The 13,424-nt window shown below is 39.1% G+C and overlaps 2 protein-coding genes across 5 annotated transcripts in view; one reads left to right on the forward strand and one right to left on the reverse strand.

Annotated features, from left to right (window-relative positions):
• Positions 1–1,634: 1,634 nt before the first annotated feature.
• Positions 1,635–8,422, reverse strand: commd8 (COMM domain containing 8). 2 transcript variants are annotated; one of them, XM_040049159.1, is made up of 5 exons: positions 8,308–8,422; positions 6,600–6,755; positions 5,772–5,924; positions 2,355–2,510; positions 1,635–1,896 (listed from the first exon to the last, which is right to left on the reverse strand). In XM_040049159.1, the coding sequence occupies exons 1-5, from the start codon at positions 8,371–8,373 to the stop codon at positions 1,876–1,878; spliced, it is 552 nt and encodes a 183-aa protein (XP_039905093.1). In that variant the 5' UTR covers positions 8,374–8,422; the 3' UTR covers positions 1,635–1,875. The 2 variants fall into 2 exon arrangements, with proteins under 2 accessions (XP_039905093.1, XP_039905094.1); XM_040049160.1 differs by lacking the exon at positions 8,308–8,422 and adding an exon at positions 8,244–8,291.
• atp10d (ATPase phospholipid transporting 10D) overlaps positions 8,386–13,424 on the forward strand; it is a 44,295-nt gene continuing 39,256 nt past the window's right edge. For all 3 annotated transcript variants that reach the window (XM_040049129.1, XM_040049131.1, XM_040049132.1), the window contains exon 1: positions 8,386–8,957. The gene's annotated coding sequence lies outside the window, so the exon portion shown is untranslated. The remainder of the gene's footprint in view (positions 8,958–13,424) is intronic.

The following is a 13,424-nucleotide window of genomic DNA, read 5'->3' on the forward strand; positions in this document are numbered from 1 at the left end:
TTTATATCTTTATATCCTAATTCTTAAGCCTTCCAAGTTTACCATTCCTACTAAATATGATAAATTAGTCAGTGTTCCTGCTGTGTATATGTTTAGTTTAGTTCTGTGTCTTTGTTCCTCTATTTAGTTATTGCTTCTCATTTCCTGACATTGCTTCTCACTGTGCCATTTATCTCTTGTCCAGTCTGTTTGGTTTTACTTCCTCCCCTGCTTCTTTGTGTTGTCTGCACCTGTGTTACTTTGCCCCAGCTGTCTGCACTTCCCTCCTACCTTATGTGCATAAGCCGTCTGCTGGTTAATTACAGAACAATCACCTACTAAAGAAGTACAGGTGAATGAGCTTGTCCCTTACTGCCTCGCTTCAAACCAAGACATTCTGCTCGAAAAGCTAGTTGAGCTCAATGCAATGATGCAATTCATTTGTTGTCAAAATGAGTTTTCATCTGCAGCTCCTCACACTGTCGAGGGCCCAGATGTCCCCTCTGCTCACTCCATCTCCTCCACACAGAGCCCTCTGAAACAGCTCTGCCTTCACCTGAAATCTTCGCCGCTGAGCTGGAAAAAGTTCAAGGTTTTTTAACGAATGTATGTTAGTTTCCAAGCAGCTTCACTGAACGTGTGAACCTCAGATTTTGCTAAACTAACCTATAACCTATACAATCTCTTGACAGGCAGAATCCTACAATGAGCACAGGTTGTCATAAACTCAAATTCTGAGTTGTCGTATGCCAAATTTATTAACAAAGGGTGTGTTTTTTAAAACACCTACTTTGATGTAACTGCTCACTGCATGTACAATTTGCTGCAGCAAAAGCAAATTGTGGTGGATTATTCAGTGGACTGAAGGGTGGAAGGAAAAAACACTTGTGATGCTTTCTTCCATGGCCTGAGTAACCTGCAAAACATTTACCTGTTGCCCTTGATTAGCTTGTTTCTTTGTATGTCAGGCTTGATGACAACCTCCGAGAACTGCTGCTCCCAAGCCGCTTCCTTAAGAGCAACGAGCCAGTAGAGACCACCCGGTGGATGCCTTTAATTGTCTATGTTAGCTAGATATATTGCTAAGATTTGCAACTGATAACAAATGAGTGTTCTATGTCTTGTGTTTATTATTATTATTACTTACTATTAGTTACTGTTGCCTTTCTATCATATCAAAGCAATTTGACTATTCTCCTCTGACCTCGGGCATCAATAAGGCCCAGAGAACTACTATTCAGTGAATATTTTTTCTTTACTTTGGTGATTCTCTGTAAACCTGAAAGAAATCCCAGTTTCTGAAATATTTAGACCATTTAGCACCAGCAACCATGACACACTGAAAGTCACTTAAATCACCTTCCCTCCCATTACGGAGCTTGGTGTGAACTTCAGCAGGTGGTTTTGATGTAAAACATTTCTTAAAATGTATTTTCACTTTTGTTACATTTTAGATACCAAATGTAGATTAGTAATGTGTGAATATGGGAGTGCCAATTTCAGGAAAAATGAAATTAAACAGACTGTAAAATACACATAAAAGTGAAAATTTCCCTCTTGAAGGGAAAACTAGTTTATCTCTTTTTGGTACTTTGGATTTACATGTCAGTTAATACTGCTGCTAAAATCAATAAACACCACTTAATTCAACAGTACAAAATGCAAAATAAACATTTATTGAACATGGTGCAAAAAACTAAAAACAAAAGGAAAACAAAGTGTAGGTATCCAACTGCTCCAGCACATGACGGAACATTCGTCACATCATTATGGCTGGAACCTACAGGACCCTGTCCAAAATATGGAAGCTCCTCTTTCACACACTTGAGGAACATAATATTCCTCCTCTGGATGCTCTATGGTCTTCAAGGAGATTAGTAATCCACAATTTTTCCATCATTTCAGCTGCAACACTACCTGCAAGACATGAAGACCATTAAATCATTACGACTGGGTTGGGGACTTTGTGTCAACTTTGTTTTCCCTGTGCCTGGGTGCGTTCTTCTTGGTTTGTCACACAGGCCAAAGACAAGCGTGTTACGTTAACTAATGATCCTAAACTGGCAGTAGATGTGAATGTGAACACAAACTGACCACATGTCGAGGGTGTATCTGGCCTTGTGAGCTGTGTGAGGCTCTAGCCCTCTCGTGACACTGAATTCGATCAAGCAGTTAAGGAAATGGATGAAAGAATGGAAGTGCAAATATTTACTGTTTGCACAATAACTTTGGAAATAATTTCACACCCAAGATACTTGCATATGTTTAAATAGATGCTGCAAAGGGCTATACTACCATATGCACTCCTAAGAAAAGTGTATATAGTAGTGTTATAGTAGTGTGTATATATCTCTAATGCATTTAATATGTTTTACCTTATTAGCAGACTCTAATGAACTGATGAGCATGCCTAGCTCATCTCTGTTCATCTCCAAAGTGACAGGCCGGAGGACTCCATTTTCTCGCACATCTAGACTGAGACTGAGCAGAGGCGTGTGGAGAGATGATATCTTATCACTGGACAGAGCTAACTGAAGGAATAGACGAGAAAAACAACATAGAAGAGATGAAATGTCTGTGCTTACAAGGAAATCTGACAATGAGTATGATCTTTGTCAAACCGATGCTACCAGAATAAACAACAATATTAAGAATTCAGCTCACTGACTCATGCGGCTGTCTTTGACCAATCAGTGGGATAAAAATTGCCTTCTACAAACACGAATGAAACATGAGCTACAAATGATCCCAGTGTTGCTGACAGGTCGACAGGCCACTGTGCTCTGCCAATGTTTGTTTAGAATTATTTTTGCTTGCCTGAATTTGTGATTGCATAAAATTATCCATATAATCCCTTATCAGTAAAGTTTTATATGGTGGTAGTGATGAACATGAACAACTATCTGGAAAGGTTAAGATTTCATATTATCATTTGAAATAGTGATAACCACCTCTGCGGGAAAAAAAACTTCTGATTTCTATATGATCGAAAACCTCAAAGCAAAACTACTAAAGTTTGGACACACCTACTCAATCAAAACTAAGATGTCAAAACTACAAAATAAAGATAAAACATTTAGCTAATTTATTTAAAACGTAATATTTCAGATTCTAGATGACCCGGTTCACGAGGCTGGGTTTTTTCAGTAACTAAAACATGTTAAGTTTTAGAGCCTCTGCCATTCTCAGTGTAGTTAAGGCCATCACTTGTGTTTTGTAGAGGGAGTGTTGGTACACATCACTAACAACAACTACTACAGAAACCCATGACTACACTACCAGTAACATGTTTGTTGGAATTTAACAAATATTTTATACAATCTGTAGAAGAATTAATGCAAAATTTCAGCTTCCCAGTTGTAACTATTAAAAATAGCCCTATTGATTCATCAGACTCATTTTTTATTGAAGAGGTTAATGAAGCAGAGGTCACAGAGGCTATTAAGAAATTATCAGATTCTAGGGCAAAGAATATTTATTGCTTGGATACTTGTTTTATTAAAAAATATAGAGATTTCTAGACAAAACCATTGACACATCTTATAAATTTATCAATAAGAAATAGGACGTTCCCAACTGACTGGAAAAGGGCTGCAGTTACTCCGGTCTTTAAAGGAGGCGAGCGTGATTTGATATGTAATTATCGTCCAATTTCCATACTGCCTGTTCTTTTGAAGGTGCTTGAGAAGGTTGTGGCAGCACAGTTAATTGATTACTTAGAGACTAATCAACTGCTTCATCCAATGCAGTTTGGTTTTAGACCAAAATTTTCCACAGAAATGGCAAATTGCTGTTTTGTTGAAAATATTAAGTGTAATCTGGATAATGGTAGTGTTGTGGGTGCAGTGTTCAACCATGACATACTTCTTTCTAAGTTGATAAAATTTGACTTTTCAAAGAAAGCAGTTGACTGGTTTGAGTCCTATCTCCACAAAAGAGAGCAGTGTGTGAGGGTTGATAAAGAAAAGTCGTCCATGTTGGAAAACAGAATGGGTATTCTCCAAGGATCTGTTCTTGGCCCGTTGCTGTTTAGTTTGTTTATAAATGATTTGCCTACCAGCTGCCCAAAAGCCAACTGCCAACTTTATGCAGATGATGAAGTTATACACGTACCAGCTAAGTCACCTGGTGAAGCAGCAGACACCTTAACGGTACATCTAAATGGTGTCCAGCAATGGCTGGAACAAAATCATCTCGTACTGAATTAAAAAAAAAAACAAAACAGTTTCTATGTGTTTTTCGATTAGGAAACGAAGTTCATCTGATGATTTTAAAATCAACCCAGGGAACGAAGAAATAAAGGAGGTCAAAGATTTTAAGTTTTTTGGAATAATTTTAGATTCACATCTTAAATTTGACAAGCATGTAAAGAAGATCTCTAAGACGGTCAACGCTAATCTGAATTGTTTTAAGTTAATTCGGCACTATATACCCACTTCAGCAGCTCAGTTATTCATGCATTCTATGATATTTTCGCATTTTTCATATTGTATGACAGTTTGGACCCAAGCAGCACCATCTACACTTCAGCCTGTGGTGTCCTTATATAATCAAACCTTAAAAATAATGGATAAAAAAATCGGTTCGGTGGCATCATTGTCACATTTTAAAGAAATATAATCTACTTAGTTTTAATCATTGGTGTTATCTTAAATTAGTTTTTAAATGTATAAATAGGATGGCCCCAGAGTGTCTCAGTAGATACATTCAGAGACAAGACAGTAATCGTGTTACTAGGAGTAAGGTGAACGGCAACTGCAAGATATTATATCGCAGATCTACATTCGGTCAGTCAGCTTTTTCTATAAAAGGCATCTGTGGAGCACACTTCCAACCGATATCAAACTGATTACAGACATTAAAGGATCTAAAGTGTGGTTAAAGGGAAACCAAAGTTGTAGTCATTTTATCTGATGATTTTAATTTTATTTTAAATTATTGTCTATCAATTGTAATTGTATTTATGATGTAATTTGGTTTTATGAAAATATGTTTTATTGTAATATGTATTTATTTAGATTGTGAGCCCAACAAGGGACAATTGTTGTAAATTAGCAGTAGCTATAAACCTGTGTGCGGTACATCAGTCTCATGTCTTGCACTTGAACTATGTTTAACTGCACTGTCCCTTTTAAATAAACAAATTCAAAACTATGAATGAACACATATGGAAATATGTAGTAATCAAAAAAAGTGTGAAATAACTCAAAACATGTTTTATATTTTAGACTGAGAAGCAGTTAAAGCTGAACGAGTCTCCTCCTCCTCTACTGCGTAGTACTCACAGGAATCAGACTTTTTAAACAGAGAGCTGATTCCAGACATTCCTGTGCTGGGAGTGCCAGGTCGAGATCCACAGCTGTAAATATTCAGATGCTTTTGCTTCTTTTCATTCAGTTTTGAATGTTAAGCTACGATGTGATATTTAAATTAGAACGATATCTGCAGTAAACAGTAAGTCAGTTTCACTAGCTGGCACCACATCCTGGCTAACGATGGGCGATGAGGAAGTGTGACTGGTGCTGTGGTTTGGGGAAGGCCTCGAAGGGGACTGGCGACGGCTCTCGGGCCGGGCAGATCCCCATGTACTAATGAGAAATGAATGAAGGAAAGGAAGAGAGGAGAAGACAGGGAAAAATGGGGGGGCAGGGTGGGGCATGAAAATGAGAACAGCAGGTATTGGAGAAGGGGGGCTTTTATAGCCTGAGGCCGGAGGGGGCGTGAAGGAGGAGTGGTCCCGCTCCTGAAATTCAGATGATATCTCCACTACATGCTGAAAAATAACGAGTCACCTTAAGTTGCCAATCAAAGTCCTGCAGAGTAGCAGAGGAGATGGAGTTGGTTCTGTCCAGCAGGGCGCAGCGGATCTCCTCTTCTCTTGCTCTGAGCACACTCAACACAACCTCAGCTTGGCTGCTGCTCACATCTGACAACTGGGACAGCACCTGCACACAATCGGCCAGAGAAGACCTGAAAATCTCACCTAAAAGAACCCCACTCACCATGCATCGAGCTGGACTGTACCTATTATTAAAAGTAAAGACAATTTCTTCCTATATTAAACTAGGGTCACGCTGATGGTTGAAACCAAACATTTAAAGTCTCCGTTTCATAAAAGCTGACTCGTGACATGTAACATTTGTAAAATCTGAACAGAATCAGCTGTTTAAAATAGATTAGTTCTGACATAGTGCTTGTCTAACCTACATGAGCTTTACAATGCTTTATACAACATGCTTCAATTTCATATTCACCTTTCTCGCTTTTGATCCAGTGACTGCATCAGAGAGAGCAACTTGGGGTTCAGCACCTTCCCCAAGGATACTTTAGCACGTAGACTGAAGCAGCCAATCACCAACCTTCTCTACTTCCTGACTACAGCTCACTCCCACACCTGCTATTCCCACCTGGTCATTCGTCATGTTTTTTTAGCAGCAACTTTGATCACAAATGGCTGTATTATCATGCTGGATGGATGGTAATGCTGAGTGAATGACCAATCGACTGCATGCACCAAACTGTGGCTAGTTTGTTCAGTCCCTATGTACTCAGAAAATATCATTGCACCAGAAACCACACACTCCAGTTCATATCCTTTCCAACCTGTTTCACTTTCTCACCACTTCATCAGAGATGTTGTTGACCACTGCCAAACGGAACAGAGCTGTCAGCGAGTCCAGCAGCTGCAGCCACTCCTGCAGGCTCCAGGTGGCGCTGTAATCCCCCCTGTGAGGAGGCTCCCGCCCACACAGACTATCCACCACCCTGTGGCACAGCTAAACACAAGGAAATACTGTGAGGATCCTAGTTTGGCGCTTGGTAGTGCGACACATGAAACATTCTACTAGGCCTATTCATTTACATATTTGACATTATTGTGTTGTTCTTTTGACTGCTTCCCTGTAGGGGTTGCCGCAGGAGATCATGTGCCTCGGTTTCACCCCATCCCTAACCTAATCCTATCCTCTGAGGTCTTTCTGTTTGGTAGTGTGTCATCAGTCACAGTAAGTAGGAAGGATGGAAATGCCCTTCATTTTCTTTGCACTAATAAACACTGCCATCTGTAAGCTGCAATCACCAACGAGTTTTATTTTTTTATATTCAGACATATCATCATTATTGCAAATTTCTTTGAAATATTGCGATATGATTTTGTGGCTATATTGCCAACCCTTATATAACAACCCTCATGTAATAATAATAATAATATTACTTTGTACTTTCTTACTTTGAGCCTGCACTTTTTCCACTTTTACTTTAAAGTAAAAACGTTGTTCAAGTACTTTAGGTGTTACTGAGTGTTTTTTCACCCAGGCATCTGCACTTCTGCTGAAGTAAAGAAAGTTTGTACTTTTGTCACCTCTGGTGATGACGAGCCAAAAACATTAACAGCACCAAAGAGCCTCCTCTGTTCCTCTCAGCACGGATGCAAATGAGTCTAAAGTTGCACTTCCCCACAAATATAATTTGACACCTTATCACCAGCTACATCAGTCATGTGACTTTTCCTCCAGCAATCCACCCACGGGCTTTCACCCTTTGTGCTTGATACACGCATCAACGCTTCGGTATCATCTGACCCATCACTACTCAAAGCGCTCTTCACACAAACACATTTTTTCCTACGACCAACCCTTTGATCAGTATATGACAGATGTCGTGCCAAGGTAGGTCGCTTCCCCGGCGTCGGGAGCGCGCGCTGGACAGGGAGCGCGGATGCAGTTGACTTCGCCTCCATTGGAAGTTTTACGTTAGTGAAACAGTGAAAGATGAGTGTCGCTGCGTTACCGTTACGTTTGTGGGTTACAACTGAAAATAACACATTTATTGTGTTCACGTGTTATCGGAAAACATATTTCAGCTGATAATTATTTGTTTCCTCCTGTAACTTTACTGTATAAAGAGCTAAAACCTTCAAAATTTCAGGAGTAGTCAGTCATTATAAGAAGTGTTTGTGAACAGAAAATCAAGAATGAGGGACACTGTTTGCCCGACATTTGGACAGCCCGGCGCGTGCTCCCGACGGAGGGGGACCACATTGTGTCGGGGATACCTACCTTGTCACGACACCTGTCTCTAATTCCTAAGCTGCAGCCACCCCATTATTAGTATGGTGCTAGAGGTATAGATGCTCATTCAGATAACACGATGTAGCGAGAACATTCAGAAGCAATATGTGGGCAATGGATGGGCTGCTAAACAAATGCCTTCGCTGAAATATCGGAGCTCTCATGGAGAAATCTAAAACATATCTTAGTATTTACCGAGGTAAAATCGCCCGTGGCTCTGGTGGACATTTAGAAAACTAAATCACGTTTCACGACTTACTTTTCGGCAGTCCTTGTTAGCTAATGCACTCAGTAAAACCACCATGTTTTCAGTTAGTTCCGCCATCAGCACTACTGATCAGCTGATGTCAGTCACGTGACTTACATGGTTGCGTTCAGAACGCTTCGGGGAAAATAAACCCAAACATCGCAATCGCCTCCAAAGAGTTCAAGCAAATAGTTAATAGACAGAAAACCCAGGAGAAATGTTTTATACGGATAAATATCAAGAGTAAAACTGTCACATTGATGACAGCCTAATAATGTAGTGTAGCCGCGACTGCTGAAAATGTGGAAACATTTTCAGGGAATAGCTGCAAATGTGAATTCCCACAGTACTTCCGTCAGATCATTTGGATGAAAAAACGGACACCCCCTGGTTCATAGATTAAAGATGGTTCGCAGACTATTTCAGTTAAAGCTACTAACATGCTCCTGCCATTGAAGACAATATGACATTTGTGCCTTTGCATTGGGAATTCGGTTGGACGACACTCCGCTGTAGAGCGAAAGGTTTCGTGGCTGAGCGACTATTTCTCACATCCTGCTTTGTTTCTCGGTACTGTCTGTCGACGATGTGACCGAATCTACAGGCTGCATTTACTGCTGGTAGTAACTTAAAATTGGGCGGCGTGAGGAAATAAACAGCAGGTACGTGTTTTCTGTCGATAACTGCTGGAGAAAAATGTCTGTTTTTCAGATAGAGGCGTGAACGCACTCGGGGACTTTGTCCATTCATTACAGTAGCAACAATATAAGCAACGAACAACTGTAGGCCTCTAAGTTGCTGGACGGAGACACTTTCTTTTGTAGTTGGCTGAGTATCGATACTTCGTGTAATCGCTTAACACAGCTTGAGTGTACAGCTGATTGTGGTAGCTTAAAGCTGTTTCCACAACTTCGAGTATGGAGTCGTTTAAAGTCTTTACAGTCTCTTTCACTTCTAAGCAGAGGCAGACATTGATACACCCGGGGCTTAGCCTTAAATGGTAGTATGCATGTGTGATGGGGGGATTAATGAAAAGAAAATAAAGATTAATTGGCTGTGTTTTGAGTTTTCTTCAAAAAAGAATGACTTCATATAGGGAAAAATATATATCACATGTGCAGGACACCTTAAACTAGTTTTTTAATTAAGCAGCAAGGCAGAACAAAGTCAGGCCTGCATCAAGACACGAGGACTAAACCCCAATTCAACCAGACCCAGAACTGATCCGGAATTAAAACAGGACTACAACAGTTCAAAATCAGGACTACTGAGGACTTAACCAAGACAGAACCAGAATCAGAACTAGATGATAGTAGCACTAAAAATCATCATAGACCTGCACTACACTTATTTTTTTAATTCTACCAAAGTACAATATTTAGATTGAGAAAAGTTTATATAATTATTTATCCTTGTTGTGCAAACAAGCCTGCAGAACTTAATAAATGTAGAATTTGAAAAATAACAAACCTAAAAAGAAACACTAGGTACGAGATACATGAGGACCTATGATACGGTGATACTTTTGGTAAACGACCATTTGACTAACATGTGTGTCTCACCTGCTCTTGTTCCATCTGTGTTCCTCTCTCTCTCTGTGCTGACAATCAAGCCAATCACCAACATCATCAAATATACAGTTGAAACCAGATATTTACTCTTCAGATAAAAACACTTTAATTGTAACATCAAATCAGACTAAATGTTTATTTTTTAGATAAATATAAAAAACATATTTGTTAACTTTAAGAGTAAAGAGAGAAACTATCTGTATTTCTTAATTGCAAATGGCACCAAATTGTATTCAAACTTGAGCCACACTTATGGAGCTCCACGATTCTTTTCCTGGTGTTTTGGTTGACATCTCTTGATTTTCCCATGTCACAGAAACAGGCTCTGTGTTTTGCCTTATATGCATCCACAGCTGTGCCACCAATTTACTCACATGGACTCTACTAACCTATCAGAAGCTTCTTCAGCTCAGGATGGAATCGTCTGCAGTTTTCTTATTAATTAACAATAAACTTAGTGTATATGTACTCCTAAATTTGATGAAAGTGATAAAAATAGAAGCTCTGTCTCTCTTTATTCTGACATTTAACTAATTCAAAATATATTTCAATATTTATCTAAAACAAAAGTTTACTCTAAATTGATGTTTAACAGTAAAAAAAAAAGTTTTTATGTGTTTTCCATAAAGTGTATGTAAATATCTGGTTTCAACTGTGAATATACTGCTGTGTATTGAAGTTCCTCTTGTTTTGCATAGAAATATACTGAACAACATACAAAGCATAATATATAAAATAACATCTACCTGAGTTTTTTCTTTGAAAGAAGCTCCTTATGTCCATTCTTGTATATCAGTGCATTACTGAAACCGATTTATTTAGCCGTGGAGGGAAACAACTGAAAATATGAAATAAACACACATGTAAGCTAAGACTCTCTAAAGAAACAGCATTGTTGTTGTTCGGCTTTTCATTTCACCTTTTGTTGATTCACTTGAAGAGCAAGTAACGTGATATGGGTCAAGTGATCAGTTTGACATCAATCTTTTGTGATACACCGTCATATTTACATTATTTGTACAGTACGAATGATTTGCTTTGGTACCTGGTCAAACTTCAGCTCTCCTCTGTCTGCCTGGCTGCGTTTCTCCAACAGCGCACTCGCAGGCAGCAGCGGCCCCGCCCCCTCGCTCAGTCGCTTAGTGCCTGAGCTCGGATCATACCAATATCAGGGGGGATTTACGCACAGTCGTAAATTCCCACAGTGTGCACTATGTGCTTCGAATATTGTGTGTAGTTTTTGTTTTATACAGTTGTCAGCCAGGCATCCAACTATGAAAAAATTACTCTCCAAAAGACCCCGGGCTTCTGACAAAACAACCCGGGCTAAGTTGTGCAAACAGGCGTGGCTTAACGGTGCCGTGCAGTAAACGTTAGTTTTCTATTTGACGTGCTGTAAAGACTTAAATGGGGACTTAATTAATTTGTGGTGTAAAGGTTATTAGTCGTAAAACCGATGGTCATTAGGGTCAATTGTTTAAAACAATTACCACAACTCATGTTCTGGAAAGGCCGGAAACGGGTCAGTTATTTTTGCAGAAGTATTGTAGAAAAACCGCTGTATGGTTCGCACCAGGATGTGCACACCATAGTAAGCTGAAGCTTGATTTAGACTTCTGCGGGAAATCGACGTCCTAACTCCGTAACCGGAAACTGCTCCGTACACCGCAACCTTCCACGCCTTTAAAGTCATTTTTGTGTGCTGTGACCTGACGTGTAGCTACATTTCTGTGGAGGTGCATGTCAGGTCACGTAGAAGGTTGCAGTGTAGGGTTTAAATGAGTTACAGTTACAGTGAAAGTTACAACGTCAGAGTAATAATAACATGTGTGCCTTCTGTGCCTCACCGGCCTTTTGTTTTTCATTTGGCGTGTACAACAATGTACACGAGCAAAATGTGCCATAAAACCCTCATACAACAAATCAATTAAACTGAGCCCTTTTCAAAGTGATCAAACATTAAATTATTTTCAGGATTGTAACCATTTAAATGCCAGTTTTAATAAAAAGCAACTGTGCGAAAGAGGTGGAAAAACACCATAGCTCAACAGTGTTTCAATATCAGAATCTGACATTGTTTCAATGTCAACAGTATTAGAAAATATAACGTTGAATCAATTACAGGTTTCAACATTGATTCAACATCAAAACATGACGTTGTTTCAACATTAACAACGGGTGCAAGAGTGACGTTAGGTCAACGTCACACTTCAACGTTGATTCAATGATACAGCCTGATATTGACTCAACAGTGTTTCAATGTTTCCTTGCTATCTGGGATTTGAATTGTTAGTATTTTATTGAAAAAACTCACAAAATCCGAACTATTTTCCATATAATAAATAGTTTGGTGATGGGGTATTGGTGGCGACTAGAGTCTTGGACATGTCAAAGATGAGCAACACAATTAATTTGGTTGCATTACTATTTTTTTGTCTAGTGCTCTCCACACGTTTCTGGACAAAAATGCTCCATTCACTCCTGTTCAGTATAAAACCATGCATTCTGTCATGTCAGGGTTTCATTTCAAAGAAAAGTGGTGATATTTGACATTTTTACTGTGTTCCACCAGTTTCAATCATTTCCCCTGGTGGGCCAATGTATGACATTCTTGTATTTTTGCCAGTCATATTACGGAGCCGTGTGACCACCAGGGAGCCCCGAGAGTGATTTGGAAAGATTTATTGTGCAAACCACAACAACACTGATAACTTCAATAACAGAACCTGTGAAGTGTGAACAAATTTGATGGGCTTTGAATATGTGTGTGTTTGAGAGAAACAGATAAATGGATTGAGAGAGGATGTGTGTGTCTGTGTGTGAGTGTTTGTAGAAAAAATATTGCTATATGAGGATTTTATGGTAGATTTTGTGTGTGTACATTTTTCTTCAGGAAGGTGTGGAAAGGATGCAGAATTTAAGGATGACACAAGGATTAATAATAATAATTCACAATAATCCTTAACATGCCCGGATCATCCAGTTAACTTCAGTAATTAACTTTCTCCAAACCATATTTCAGACCCCATTCTTACAAGACTGCTCAAAGGAGTTCTACCATTAATTAATCCTTCAATCTTAAATATGACCTATTTATATCTATTAATGGGCAACATACCACAGACCATTCACTTAATAAGCCATAACTTTACCCAGCAGCCTTGGCCCAATAAATTCTTGAAAGAGTAGTTATAAAACAGCTTAATGATTATCTGCAGAGGTTTTAGAACTCATTAGAGTACAAAAAGCATTAGTGAATGTTAATATGATCTTATGGGCAAGAACAGTGGACTCATCTCTATGCTTATCTTGGTAGACCTCAGTACAGCATTTATTACTGTTGACCATCATATTTTATTACAGAGATCAGAGCATATTAAAGGTCATTAGCTAACGTGTTTGAATCATATTTGGCTAACAGATGGCTAATATCTAAACCAGTTTGTTCATGTAAAGGAGGAGTCTCCTCCAGACACTAAGTTTAATTATAGAGGGTGCTGCGCTAGGCCTAATTCCTAATAATGTACATTATACATGCTCCCCTTAGGCAGTATCATT

The sequence above is a fragment of the Simochromis diagramma genome, unplaced genomic scaffold, assembly GCF_900408965.1.
Source record: "Simochromis diagramma unplaced genomic scaffold, fSimDia1.1 OVJJ01000426.1, whole genome shotgun sequence".
In the NCBI taxonomy this organism is placed as follows: Eukaryota; Metazoa; Chordata; class Actinopteri; order Cichliformes; family Cichlidae; genus Simochromis; species Simochromis diagramma.